At 48.7% G+C, this 14872-nt stretch overlaps 2 protein-coding genes across 2 annotated transcripts in view; both read right to left on the reverse strand.

Annotated features, from left to right (window-relative positions):
* The window catches only part of AMT (aminomethyltransferase), a 200878-nt gene that overhangs the window by 127961 nt on the left and 58045 nt on the right, over nt 1-14872 (reverse strand). The gene's annotated exons all lie outside the window — the stretch shown is intronic.
* Nucleotides 1413-14872, reverse strand: part of UBA7 (ubiquitin like modifier activating enzyme 7) — a 51577-nt gene continuing 38117 nt past the window's right edge. The window contains exons 22-25 of the mRNA XM_063121037.1: nt 13708-13902; nt 5053-5154; nt 4503-4603; nt 1413-2560 (exon numbers count right to left, since the gene is read on the reverse strand). Coding sequence (XP_062977107.1) covers nt 2416-2560; nt 4503-4603; nt 5053-5154; nt 13708-13902 — 543 coding nt within the window. The 3' untranslated portion in view covers nt 1413-2415. The remainder of the gene's footprint in view (nt 2561-4502; nt 4604-5052; nt 5155-13707; nt 13903-14872) is intronic.

Raw genomic sequence — 14872 nt, forward strand, 5'->3', positions numbered from 1 at the left:
CTCTTTCACACGTGTGCATTGTTGCGCTATTTCACCTTGTTTACCTATGCTGGCTTGCACTTCCTGGTATTGCCACCCCACCCCACCCCTTCTCCTTCCCACTCAAGTTTATTGGTTCTTATGGCTGATGGACATTCTGATGGACATGAGCGCCTTCCCTTCCCCTCGCTCTGGTTTTGCTGTCTAAAGTAAAGCGTTTCATCGGCTGGGCACCTCATACAGTGGGCTAAAAAAAGAGGGAAGTTGAAATGGGTGGATGATAGAGCAATGAGAGTTTGGTTGGAGCAGTGAAAATCCATTCGACTGGAGAACTGCCCTGCCCTCCTCTTTCATCAGCAAGACTGACCACGCACATGCCCCCAAGAAGGGATGCTCTGCCACAAAGAGCGAGGAAGGCAATACATGGGAACGGAAGGGATGTTTTATCCTGCATGGAGGGGAAAAAACAGTACTTTCCCTGCCCTAGAACAAAACAGAGAATGGAGGGGAAGAGGCAAGATGACTGCAAGACAGGGACATCATGTGAAGGTCACAGGACAAAACGGTAAACAAGGCCGGACAACAGTGCGCTAAAACATTGTGATGGAGCTCTGGATTGGATCCAGGTTTAAGGTGGATCAATTATGCTGGTAGACTTCTCCGCTCTCTCCTTCCCATGGCAGCTCCTCCAGCCTCCTGAAAATGTTACACAGAGGTAGGAAACCCTGTTGAATGCAGTGAGCTGTAACATGGGGAGAGTCTCCAAAAAACAAGCGCAGGACGGTCCTCTTCCTTTTGCAGAAGACAAATCCTGGATTTAATTCATGGTGTGTCTATGGTGGCAACCAACTGGAACTGACAGGCCTATAAACTTCTTTAGGATCTGTGCTTTGGATCATTCAAACCAACCAAGGGAACAGGAAATGTCATGGGGAGGGGAGAGGGGAGCAGATCTTGATTTTTCTGTTGTGTTTTGCAATGTCCAATTTGCAGGAGAACTTGAGAGATAAGCTGGAAGAGCAGAAGCACACTCTGTCCAATCTGGGATCCAAAGACAGCTTTCCTAAAAGCAGGGTCACAGCTGAAATGAGAAGAAGCTTCATTTCAACATCAAGCCCATCTCATTACTCTAATGTGTTGCTAGAGGTTTACTGTAAACAGGAGATGCAATCCGTCGGAGTGCTCCGAATTTAATGTAAACCAGTAGTTATTGCAGTTAAATTAGATGTGAAAAAAGCAAGGCCAGCCGGTCGTTCACTTCCCTATATGTGATGTTATCAGTGTTGCTGCTTGAGGAAAGATTTGCAGTTATGTGTAAGACCAACCTTTTCTTTAAAATCAAACCACAAACATGGAATTGTCAGACATGTTATTCATGCTAACAGCAGCTGCATAGTCTTAATATAAGCATATAAAAGAACAACACACAGCACTAGGGACAAATGTATGTTTATTACAACCAGAGCGTTGAAAGGTCTGAAAACCAAGTCTTATGAGGAATGGTGGAAAGAGTGGGGTGTGTTTAGCCTGGAGAAGAAAAGATTAAGGGGAGACATGATAACTTGTCTTCAAAGATATTGACTGATTGCATTTTTATACCGCCCAATAGCTGAAGCTCTCTGGGTCGTTCACAGAAGGATATGAAGGACTGTGATGCAGAAGATGGAGCAGACTTGTTATCTATGGTTTCCAAGGGCCTGAAGACTAGAAGCAGGGGTGGAAATTGCAGGGCAGCAGATTTTAGCCAAACATTAGGAGAAACTTCCTAAAGGTAAGAGGAGTGCAGCAGTTGGACAGACTGCCTCAGGAGGTGATGGGCTCTCCTTTGCTGCAGGTGTCTAAGCAGAGTCTGTAGCTGCATTCTGAATTACAGATCTTGCACTGAGCAGGGAGTTGGACTAGATAACCTCTAAGGTATCTTTCAACTGTATGATTCCATGTAGCACTTTATAGCATGGACCTGGTTCACACTATCGTCTTGGGTTAAACAAGCCATGGGGTTTAAACCACAGTACATGCTGGGCACCATTTGCCTAATCACCTGCCCAGGTGCAGCTTGTTGTACCGTCAGAATCTGGGCAACATGGCTTGTTGTGGGGTGGGGGGTTGAGAGCAACATTCAAATAACCCAATAACTTCCCATGGGTTATTTTAGGGTTGTTTCCCCCTCCAAAAAACCATGTCACTCAGGTTCAAACCCACCCAGGTTCGGTGCCCAGCATGTGCCACGGCTTAAACAAGACACCATGGCTTGTTTAACCCAGAGCGATAATACAAACTGGTCCAGTGTGTGGCATCACTGCCTTCATCAAAGCAGAGTGAATTCCTGCTTCGAATAGAGTTGGGCCTGCCACATTCAATTTGGGTCTGGTTTAGGGTTAGTATTATCCATTTTATATTTCTCTCTCACACACACATGCACACCAACCACACACCTCATTTTTCACAATTCATTGGTTGGAGCCAGACATGAACAGGTGGTAAATTATTGTCTTCATCTTCACAGACCATTGACAACACCAAGAACTGGTGCTTCTCAGACACTGACTCTCCCGTGGTTATGCGAATCTGTTCTGTCAGCCTGAGAAAGTGAAAACAAAGGGTGACTTAGGTGCTGGATGAAGGACAGAGAAGGCAGGCAGCAGGGATGGTCCCTGTCATTGCCCTGCCAGACGTTGGACACACTTCCTTCCCCATGTGAAAACACTGTAGAGCCACACTTGAAAAAATCCAGTAGCCATAACCATTGCCAATACCAACTGGCTGACATTCCATGGGAACTTCTATTTACAAGGCCATTTTGGCATATGCCAAGGAAGAGGCATATATGCCCATCAGAAGAGCCCTGCTGGATCAGACCAAAGGCCCAGCTAGTCTGACAACTTGTTTCCCACAGCGGCTAACCAGATGTCTCTGGGAAACCACACAAGCACGACATGAGGCCAAGAGCCCTCTCCCGCCGTTGATTCCCAACAACTAAATTGCCAGCCTTCCATGCTGCTTCCCTTTCCTTGACTGCACTTTTCCCTGTTTGCCTTTTCCCTGTTGATGCTGCTTCCCTTCCCCTGTTTGTTGTTCTCCTTACTGTGTGTGCAGCCTGAAGAGTGGTCCAGAAACGGAGGTGAAAATTAATTCTGCCTCTCCTAGGAGGGATGTTTGCACTCCATGCCTCCTCCCTAGCCTTCTGTCCGAGGGTTGGCCATAGCGAAGGAAGCCAAGCACACGCTCCCTTGCTCTCCCTAAGAAACGGCACTCACAGCTAAAGTGAAACTGTCTGCCTGAGCCTGCTGCCTGGTTTAGGGTGGGGTGAGGGAGAGGGAGTGGGCAAGGAGCAGGAGAGGCTGCCAAGGCATCTGGAAAGACTGTGGAGTAAGGGGACTAGAGCTGCCTCTGGATGCATGTGGATGGCAGAGGCCCAGGATGGCTGCTTTGAGGCTGGGACGAGCTAGGCCTGCTCGCCTGCCCCAGGAAACAGCGGAGGAGGTGCTGACAGCAGGATGTTTACCCAGCATGGAAGGGGACAGGACGCAGAGACTTTGCAGCTGCCGCAGCTACAGTACCCAAGCTCTACTCGTAGGGGCCCAGAAATGGGGCAGCCATGGCCCTCCCTACCCCTCACTCCAGAGCTTCCCTCTGCCATCTTCCTAAGTCACTAGCCGAGTCACCAGGTCTGCTGCTCCCCAGCTGCTAGAACTGGGCAAGCAGAGGCAAAAATGGAACAAAGGTAGATTCGAGCCCAATTGCAGACACAAGGAGCAGAAATGGAAGGGCTCACTGAGAAGGTGCCTAACTGGGCCTCACCCACCCACCTAACCCCACCAGCCCTCTTCAGTCCTTGTCAAATCTCATGAGAAACAATAGAATCCATCCTTGACAGCCTGGACACCTTCTATGGTCTTAATCTTGCCTGTCTGGGACTCATTTTTAAGATGTTTTGTCTCAGTTTCCTTTAATGCTCTTCGCTAAGATTTTAAAGTAGTTGCAAACCAACTTGGGGGCCTTTTGGAGGAGGAGATGCAAAAGGCACTATTATAAATGTTTTTAATAAATACATAGAGGAGAAGAAAGAGGAGGAGGCTGAAGCAGGAGGTAGGCTAAGAAAGAATAGGAAGGTGTGCAGATGGGGACAGATTTTGAGGATGAACCTCAAAATGGGAAGTCTCCTCTGTCAGAAGTCCACTTTGCTGCTTTAGCTGTGAGGTTTCACAAGCCCCACTCTTCCCAAACCATGCTTGGGCCTTGGTAGGGTGTTCAGGCTTGGTTAGAAAGGCCCAGGCACATCCAGTTGCCACAGGGGCCAGAGGTACTCTGTGAGATTAGGACAGGGGCTGAGCTCTCAAGACTACGGCCCTGCCCCCATTTCTACTTGTGTCACAGGATCCTTGCTGAAATGCTGATAGTGTGAAAAGCTATCATCACAGCACTGTCATCTTAGGTGTGCCCCTATCATTAACTTTTCAGGAAAAGTTTAAGGAGGTGATAACCTCCCAACTGTCAAGGATATTTCTCTGTAATTCTCCTACCTGGAGGAAAGCTGCTGCTCTCTTAACTCTTCTTTCTCATATCCAGCATAGAGAATAGCTTTCCCATAGAGTAGCATCCTTGGCACCAGGCAGTGCTCCCTCTGTGAAAAACAGGCAGGATTCAGCATCACAGAAATGGGACAACCAGGAAAGGAGCATCCTGAATTGGATATGGGGCAATCAAGGCAACAGGGATACTGGGATAGAACATGGGCATCCCATTGGGACTGGTGTGTGTAGGGGTACTTGACGCAAGGTACCTTTGTGTTTGTTCACAGAGGAGACCAGAGATAATACTGGAAGGTACAATGTGCACATTCAAGGTGCTGTGCCCACCAGCCCCACACGAACCTCAGAGGTTGCACTGTTTGCTCAACTGACATAGCAGAGGTCCCTTGTTGCCACCTGGGCATGCATGGGAATGGAGGAAAAGACCACTATGAGATTATGGTGAGAGCATGCAGTAGTGGAATGGGCCATCCCAGCATAGGCACTCTGGGTTCTTGCCAGAATCTATCCATAAAACCTTATAGTTGGCCATCTTCTTCACCTGGATATGATCACAGAGGTCCCTCAGGGTGATCTCCTCTCCATCGGCATCCAAACCTGGCACCTCAATTCTATCCCAGCAGCTCCATGTCTTCTTGTGATACTGAGAACACAGCAAATTTGAGGGGTGAGGGGGTCTGCTGTGGCAGACGCAACTCCAGGGTCTTGTGGCACCTTCAAGCCTTAACACATTTATTATGGCATAAGCTTTTGTGGGCTAGACACCATTTCACCAGATGTAAGAGAATAGAGCAGGCACTCAAAGAAGGTCAATTCTAAAGTGTTTTTTTTAAATGCACCACACCACCCCAGCAGGTACACTCCTTGTAGTGTGGGCCTGATAGGCCAGAAAAATGCCACTTTCTGTAAAGCAGAGTGGGTCAAGCTTCAGACTTGCACATTTTAAACTGTCTTGCAACCCAGATCTTGCTTGAGGGGCCATAGTTCAGTGGCAGAGCACCTGCTTTGGGTTCAGAAGGTCCCAGGTTCAATCACCGGCATCTCTGGGTAGGGCTGGAAAATCTTCTACCTGAAACCTTGGTGTGCCACTGCCAGATTCAATGTTGACAATACTGGGGAACATGGACTAACATTCTGACTCCATATAAGGCAGGTTCCTGAACTTCTGTATGCTAACTTAGAAAGAAGTTCCAGCGGGGCTTAGACCCAGGGCTACAATCCCAAATGCATTTACTAGAGTGTAAGCCCTATTGAACACAGTGGGACTTACTTCTGAGTAAATAGGCATAGGATTGGTGGAATGGTAATCAATGACCACAGCATCTTAGCACAAAATAATTTGAATTACTAGACTTGCTGGGATTATTTTAGTAAAGCAAGTCTCTTAATATCTTTAATAGAGAAGTAACAATTGCTAGATCATGGATACCATGTCCAAGTTAGACTTCACTGTCCCATTTACTTGTCAGATTTCAAAAACAGAGGAGTTTGTTAAAAAAGAAATCTTCCAGCAAAGGATCTCAGAAACTCAAGTCTGTTCATCTTATCAGAATGAAGGTTAAGAGGTGAACTGATTGTACTGTACCTTCACAGGGAAGAAAGTTTTAGGTACCAAAGGGCGGCCCTTTAATCTAGCCAAGGAGAACAGAAGAACAGCCAATAAAAATAAAAGATAAAACTAGACAAATTCTAATCAGGCCCAGCATTTCAAACAGCAAGGGCAATTAACCATTGCAACACCAAAGACCAAGGGATTGGGCAGGTTCTCCAAAGCCCACGGGATGCAGTGGCCAAGAGCACGTTGGATTTGGATGAGGGAAAGGCAGATTCAAATCAGCCATGGAGCTCACTCTCTTTTCAGCTTAACTTCCCTCGCAGAGTTCTTGGGAGGCTAAAATACTGCATTGTGGAGGAAGGGCAGAGTACACTTTTAATAAATAAACAAAAGCTGCAGGCTTCCGATGAAGACCAGTCCTCCTCCTGAAAAGAGGTTTTAATGTAGTCAAACACAACAGAAATCCCATGACATAATATGAACTGGAGGAAGTCATTCCTCCTGCATTTTGCATAGGAAGTCAAACTTGGACGATCTCATCGGCCCTTTCCCATCTTGACATCTTTGAATGCAGAAATTGGCAAAGGGCCTAACGGAGGAGCTTCTGTAGGGCTCCACAGCTCGCTCTCGGACAAAGGCACATTGAGTTGGTGCCTTTCGCCTGCACACAATCATCCTTTTCTTCAGAACAATGCTCAGAACATTGTCCAGCCTCGTGGCCCCCTGTGTTGTTGACCCTGCCCTGTTTGGGCCCTGGGCAAGAAAAGGGAGGACAAGAAGCATCCAGTCATCTAACAAGGGTCCCTTTGGGGCTAGTTACTAGCTCATTGCAGGAAGTGCCCTGACCGGAGAGAACTTCGTTGGGGTCAGGCACACAAAGGGCTACTGTGCTCCTGGGCAAACTCGCTGGCCAGCAAGGGAGGAGCTGGTCTGGATGGCAGCATTTCCTTATGCCTCCAGAACCAATCTGCCTGGTTGTCAAGGAATGACAGAAACAGGACACGCACCCCGCTCTAAATCGGGGCACATAGGCAGTTGCTAGAGAGGGCTGCCATACCACACCCCAGCTCAGAGCCCTTATGGAAGAAAAAGGAAACACTTCTCTACGCTACCACTTGCAAGGCTGTATCCCAAATGCACTGTTCTCCTAACTCCTCTTTCAGCAGGATGGAGACAGTTCCCACCTGCCTCCGCCCCGCAAGAAGTACACTAATTTAGACTACTGGGTTTTGTTTTGTTTAATACTAGCACAGCTTTAAGGGCACGGGCCTCCGTTGGTCTCATTTCATCTACACCAGCCATAGTAGGAAGCCATGGAAGGGGGAGGAAGAAGATTGCACATGGTTGTTCAGAACCTTCTTTGAGCAACCCTCAAGGGATCATTGCTATCCAATAAACCTTTTAATCAGCATTCCTCAACTTGGTGCCATCCAGATATATTGGACTACAATTCCCCAGGTTTCCCAGCCAGCCATGCTGGCTGGGTGTGTGTGCTGAGAGTTGTAAATGAACACATCTGGAGAGCACCAGGTTGGCGAAGGCTACCTTAGATTATCTCAGTGCCAAGTCATTCAGGAACGTACAGAACAGATCAGTAGAAGCAGTCCTGTGTCATCTCTCATAGAGTGCTTCTAGGTGAGGCTTTTATGACACCACCACCCTGCCTCATTCACAGAATTTAACATGGGGGGAGAAGGCAGCAGGGAGAGGCCGTCCGTTTTCCATCATAAACCACCTGTGTTTTCCCACTGCTTCTTCCACCATTTTTCTTACAGCCAAAAACCCGTTAAGGAAAAAATGACGCACGGTGCCTCTCCTGAGTGGTAGCACTAGGAGCCCCCGCCCCCATGCGCAATCTGGAAGCACCCACAGACCTCCTGCTGAACACATGGAGGTTAGACATGCTGTTAATAGACTCATCCTACTCCCCCCGCACACACACACACACACTATGCATTCAGAGAGAAAGCCTGAACAGGGCCCCTCTTTCCACAAGAACAGGGATCTTGCCTTTCACTTCGTTGGGATGCTGTTTCCTAGCCTACAACCCGGGAGCCAAACATTCTCTCCCAGTTTGATTCAAACTGATGCTAAGGTTCGGTGGATCCCCTGGGAAGGAGGGAGTGGATGGAGGACAATGGAAAGCAGGAGCCCCAACTCACTCATGCTTCCTGCAAGCCCTGAGAAGCGTTTGCCTGTTTCCTTAAGAATGGAAAGCAAATGACAAAAGCGAGAGAAGGGAGGAAACAGGAGCTCAGGTCTTCAGCTAGCTGGCACAGCCAGAGAGAAATTCCCAGCAGCTCGGTAAGAATGTGCGTGCAAGCCAGATCAAATCACGATAAACAGAAGAGCACCTAGCTCTTAGGATGTGCTTACAATTGAAACATGAGCAGTCCCAACTATATAACCTGCTGTCAACTCCTGTCCCTTTTTTGCGGGGGGGGGGGGCAGTTGGAGCTCAGAGCCAACGTTTTTTCCTGTCTTGACCATTTGGGGCCATATGGCCCATCCCATTTGTCTGGACAGAGGGAAGAGTGATCCCATCTTTCCCAAGTGCCATATGGCTGGTTTGGCCTTTCGCACCTGGAAGGACACATTTGCACCTCTTTCTCAGCCCCTCCTCTTCACCGCTCCTTAATCCTGCCCACCTCTCTGCCTATGTTGTTCCACAGCCAGGGGGCTAACAGGGACAGTGGTGGTGGTGGTGGTGATGTGGAAACTGATCAGGCTGCGTCCATAGCAAAGGAAGGTGTTCTGGGGTTTATTTCTACCAGCCGTCTTTGTGCCTGCTGCAACAAGATCATCGCTCCGAGGCACAGGGCTGTACACTGAGGTAGGGCAGGGCGTTGGGCCACAATGAATGCAGAGAGTGGGGAAGACAGAATACTGGGGTTCTATTCTCAGCAATGCCCACAGCATGCGCACACATTCTCTCACAATGCTATGCTGTTGCCTCTCTCTGCCTGTTTTTTTCCTTCACTCAAGCCTGCCCTTCGCAGTCCCCTGAAACCTTATGATTCCCAGCCTACCCCCCCACCCCAAAATCTGCTCCAGCACTGAGAGCAAAGGTCCAATGAATTCATTTGGGGTGGGTGTAGGGAATCCTTTGGCGCCAGGGTAAGAACGCCCTTCCCCCCAACCTCCAGCCCTTACTAACTAATGACTCCCATATGCTGCTTAATCAACTCCACAAGTTCCTGGATCCAACACAGCTCTTTATTCCCATTTGCAAATCAGCCCCCTTTCCTGTCTCCTGATGCGACTTCCTGCCCTTCCCTTCCCTGACTTGGCTTTCTAGTTCACTCTGTGAGCCCCTCTCTCTTCTGGTCCCCCCCCCCTCAATTTCACATTTGCAGCTTCAGGAATGGATTAACCCCATGGGTTCACTGCTGAAAAGAGAAGCAAGCTGAGCTGGATCCAAGTGGCCCTGCGAATGCAATGCAGAACCTAGGACTCACTGCCCTGTGTAGTTTGATTGCTTGTTTACTGCAACTCTAGCTATAGAAAGGGTGGGCAGATTTCAGGCTTGTGGGATCTACTTTGTGGTTTTTTTTTAATAGGGACATAGGAAGCTGCCTTGTTCTGTTTCAGAACATTGGTCCATTTATCCCAGTATTCTCAAACACTTAGTCTGGCACTGGCTCTCAAAGGTTTCATGCAGGAGCTACCTGGATTTAGGGTGGATTCCTGCATGCTTTAAGGTGGATTCCTGCATTGAGCAGGGGTTAGACTTGATGGCCTTATAGGCCCCTTCCAACTCTACGATTCTATGATTCTATGCCAGGGATCAAACCTTCTACATGCCAAGTATAGGCTCTACCACTGAGCTATGGCCCTTCTTCAAAAAAGAATCCTGAGATCCACCAATAGGAGGCAAGTCACCAATAGTGACTGGGGTGGAAGGAGTAGTCATGTTTAATGTTCAGGAAGACAGCACATCTGATCACATGTTCCCTCTAAGAATTTGTCTTCCAGTCTAGAACTAATCTGGAGGGTGGGGGAGCCTTTTTCTTCTTGCTTTTTTAAAGAGATATGGATCCAGTGGATCAAAATCTACCTTCTGCCCACTCCTGAATCGCAGCGTAGGTCTCAGCCCACTTGGCATCCTGCTTCTTCAGTGCAAACAGGATTCGCCTTCCCAGTTTGGAGAGCTCACTCTATAGAAATGGGTGGTCAGATTCTAAATTTCACAAAAATCAGACATCCCCCAGCCCCCCTTCACTATGGGAGCTTTGAAGTTTTGGTTATAGGGACCTTCTACAGCGGCATGCTGTTCAGAAATCCGAGATAGCCTTTAAAAATACAGGACATTTGGCAATAGGAGGTGGAGTGTATGTGCTAAGCAAGCCCTCGGGCCATGCTGCATGATCTGAACTGGGAGGGAGGAGGAACAGAGGCGCCGAGAGCCAAAGCCGTGGAAATCACTGGAGATGGAAGAGCCGCCCTCCCCCCTTTCCTGCCTACCACCCCCCCACACCCTGCTCCCACCAATCTGGTTCCAATCTGTGCTTCCTGTGTAGCAGGAAGCCCCAGCCTCGCACTCCATAAACTCAAGACAAAAAGGCTTCTATTCAAACAGACGCTCTTAATTTAGCTTCTTGCTCCCCCTGCTTCCCCCCACCATTCCAGCTCTGGTTTCTCTCTCCAGAAAAGGGAGTTTTTGCAAGGAAGCCAAGACTGGTCCCGGCCCCAAGAATCTAGGACTAATGCAAAGTCTTGGAGATGGTACATCGGAGGTGGGTCGAAAGACGAAGCAACCTCCAAATCCGTCTGTGTGTGTGTATATGCATGCATGCATATACACACACATGTATCTTTCAGTACTAAAAATACAGCTCCCTCCCCCAGTCATCCCAGATAAAAGAATGGCACAGTGCCTTAAGAAGAGGCTGCTAGGTAGAAGCCGAGCTGCAGAAGAGTTAGTGGCATTATGGGCAGGGCAGCCTGCATAACAAGGAGGGAAGGAAGGAAGGTCTTAAGAAATGGTCAGAAATTGGCCAGTGTAATTCCATCTCCAAGATAAGGCGGTCTGGGCCTAGCTAGTAGATGGGTGAGAGACTGCCTGGGAATCCCATTAATGCTACTCAGAGCTCACTGGAGGAAGAATGGGATGTAAATGTAATAAACAAACAACCTCTTGCGTAAATGACAGTCTCTTGTTGAATCCTTTCCTAGAGAAGTGGCAGAATCATGGGATACATAAAGTGTGTTGCATCCAAAGCCAGATAAGGTGTTACAAACAGCCGTAGATTAATGGGATGATACTCTCCACAACTGTCAACACACAGCCCCACTCACTGTTTCTCTGCAAGTCACCCTGGTGCTAGGAGTTTCCTTTGAGAGTCAAATGGCCACTCCCGCCATTATGATTCACAAGCAACAATTTATCCGTCAGCTGAAGGTGGTATAACAGGGATAGGGGGAGTCTTCCAGAAGTTCTTATGCCACCCTCAAGATGCCTGCCAGACATCTACTCTATGCCTACAAGGCACAAGCAAAACAAACATTCACAGCCTTGTAATGCCTCTTGTGGCCTTGTAGTAGGGTGACCCTAAGGAAAGGAAGACAGGGCTCTTGTATCTTTAACAGTTGTATTGAAAATGGAATTTCAGCAGGCGTCATTGTTATGCCTGCAGCACCTGGTGAAATTCCCTCTTCATCACAACAGTTAAAGCTCCAGGAGCCCTGTTCTCTTTTGTACCTGGTCAAGAGGCTGAGCTCCTGCAGCTTTTAACTGTTGTGATGAAGAGGGGATTTCACCAGGTGCTGCAGGCATACAAATGACACCTGCTGAAATTCCCTTTTCTATACAACAGTTAAATGTACCTTTCCCTATGGTCACCCTACCTTGTAGTCAAGGCTTTGCTTAGGCCTGGATTCATCTTAGCCTGCTAGATGTTCAGCTCTGAGGAACACTCCAGTCAAGGCCATTCAGAATATCCAGCGTGTACTTATTCCAATATTATTGTAATAATACGAATACTAATAATATCCTAATAATATTCTAAATCTATTTTTGAAAGACGGTTGGGGAAGTGGTTAGAGTATTGGACTAGGACTCAGGAGATACGGGTTCTAGTCCCCACTCAGCCATAAAGCTGACTGGGTGACTTGGGCCAGTCACTAAGTCTAAGCTACTCCGAGGGTCGTTGTGTGGATAAAACAGAGAAGTGGATCATATATGCCACCTTGGGCTCCTGGAAAGAAAAGCGGGATATAAATGTGAGGAATGAAAGAAAGACTTAGAGAGATCCGGTATGGGCCTTAGGGATGGAGGAGGAAGAAGAGTGGTGTGGTTGGGCTGGGGCAAAAAGAGCCAGAGCTCCACCTCGGTGTGCAGCTTGGCACCAGCTGTGCATGTCAGCTGCAGGTTAAAGACCATTTCCTGTGTCTGACAGCTCACAGGCAGCCTTGTCCGTGCCTCTCTTTCTGCGCTGCCGCTAGCCTGATACACACTCCAGGCTCCAGCTCCTGAAACTAGATCTCCTTCACCGTCTGTCTGCCAGAAGGGGCTCAGGAAAGGCAGGGTCAGCAGCTGAGCAGGAGCAGCCACCCACCCTCCCTCCCTCCCTCCCTCCCTCCCTCCACAACACACACACACACACACACACCGGGTCTTGGCAAGCAGCTCAGTACCCAGCACCCAGACAGGAGGGGATGGGATGGGAAGGCTCCCTGCGCACAGCCTGGAAGTCGCTCACATCCTTGTGCTAAAAGTGGCCAGGCGGCCATTCTGGCACTTCTTACTGACAAGGCAACCCAGAGTGGCTGCTGCTGCTGCCGCTGGTTCTCCCGGCTGCATGGTTCTCTTCCAGGCGCAAAGTTCTGGCCGGCTACTGTGGGTGTGGACTGCAGCCATTGCAGACAGCAGCAGCAGTAGCAGCAGCAGCACCACCACCACCCAGCCCAGAGGCTCAGGTGCTTCACACTTCTGGTTCTTGCACTGCAAAAGCTGTCCTGTCGGAAGGGGATCTTGGTGCAGGAAAGGCGTGCAGGCAGGACATGAAAATCTGTCCATGCCGGTTTGTCAGTGGCAGGTCAAGAATCAGAGGTGTGAGGCACTCACACATCCAGGTGGCCACCGGTGCTGTAATGTCCAAAGCCACTCTGAAGCATGTGGCAAGAGCAAGCCATAGCTGTTAGTGTTCCTTTTTTCTTTTAATGAACTGGATGACAAGGAATAATAATTTTAAAAAGAGTTCATTTTGAACTGAGATGCTGCCCTGGTCCAACATCCATGCTCACACAGAAATGACATGCACAGAACCCCTAATTCAACATGGGGTACATCACTCATCCTGGGGAAGATTTCCACTCCTGAATGACTCTTACTCCCTGCACAGCAGCAGTCCGTTCCTCCACTTTCTGTTGGAGCCTTCCCCAGCCATCTCCCATAATGGTGGCTGGGGCATGCTGGGAACTGTAGTCCAAAAGATCTGGAGGGCACCAGATTGGGAAAGGCTATTCTAGAGCTTCATTAGAGTTAACCTCTGATGGGAAAGCCCATCTGGATGCACAGAGCATGCCTCTCTCCCTCCTGCCCACCCTTGGCCTGCAAGGGAAAGCAGCCTCCTCTGAGCTCCTTCTGCCTTCAAGGCAAGATGAACACAGAACCCAAAGCCAGACCACCACAGGCCTCACCTTGTATGCTGTTTTAGGCGACCTCGGCTGGAAGCGAGAGAGCAAGGGCTCCCAGAGCTGCAGGTTGCTCCAGCGATAGCAACTGAGATGCCTGTGTGGCCACACCAGCTTGTAAAGTTCCAGGCACACCAGGCCAGCTACAGCTGCTGTCGTCGTGGCAATGGCAGGCACGATCCTGCCCACGATCTTCTTGGCCTGTTGAAATGAATCTGGATAGTCATTAGGGGGAAAGAATAATGGATGTTTGTAGGCAGGGGGTGCTGTGACAGCCACATTGGGCCAGGAATGGCAGGGGAGAGTGTTGCTGGAAGACACGGCAAAAGAGATGTCAGGCTCAGCCATCTTCATTCTCGCACAGGTGACACTATAAGCCTGGGACCCCAGTGGGCCTGCAGACACCTCCATTGGCACCTGCCAGGCTCCCTGCTCCTCCTGATATATTTTTTAAAAAAATATATTTTGTGGGGGAAGGTTGGTGTGCTGCAAACCAGAGTGCCAGCCTTCAGTGCCATCTTTATTTCCAAAAATGCCTCAAGGCCCCACATGGGCCCCAAAGGCATTCTTAGAAAATAAAAATGGCAGGTGCCTGCAATTCTGCACTTCATTTTGGAGCATATCCCACTGCCCAGAAAAAAGGAAAAGGAAAGAGTGTTTTGGGGGGCTAGGGATCTGTAGGCTTTGCATTTGTCCTCTGTGTGTGTTTACTGAGTGTGTGTGTGTGTGTGTGTGTGTGTGTGTGTGTGTGTGTGTGTGTGGTATTAGCTGGCTTGTTCATTTGTTTGGGTGTGGATGGGTGTTTTGCCTTTTTCAGTGTGTTTTTCTGAACCTAACCAGTTTGCCTTCTCTGAAATGGCTGTTGGAGCAGAAAATGGTGGGTTCACAAAAATGGTTTTACAACACGCTAAGCCATGGTTAGGCCCCTAACCCTGTTGCAGCAAATGGTTAGTGAGCATGTTTAAACTCTGGTTATGTAGCCACCTTGGTTAGGAATGGTTCACCTGACAAACTAAGTCATGGATCACACAACACGCTAAGTCATAATGTTTAGCTCAAAATGCTTAACCACCATGGCTTAGTGAGCTGTCTGAACAGGATCATTATGTTTTGGAGCACAGACTCCACCTCTGTTTTGTACTTAAGTTCTTAGACAGGTCTCTGTCAGCTT

This window comes from Elgaria multicarinata, chromosome 3, assembly GCF_023053635.1.
Source record: "Elgaria multicarinata webbii isolate HBS135686 ecotype San Diego chromosome 3, rElgMul1.1.pri, whole genome shotgun sequence".
Classification (NCBI taxonomy): Eukaryota; Metazoa; Chordata; class Lepidosauria; order Squamata; family Anguidae; genus Elgaria; species Elgaria multicarinata.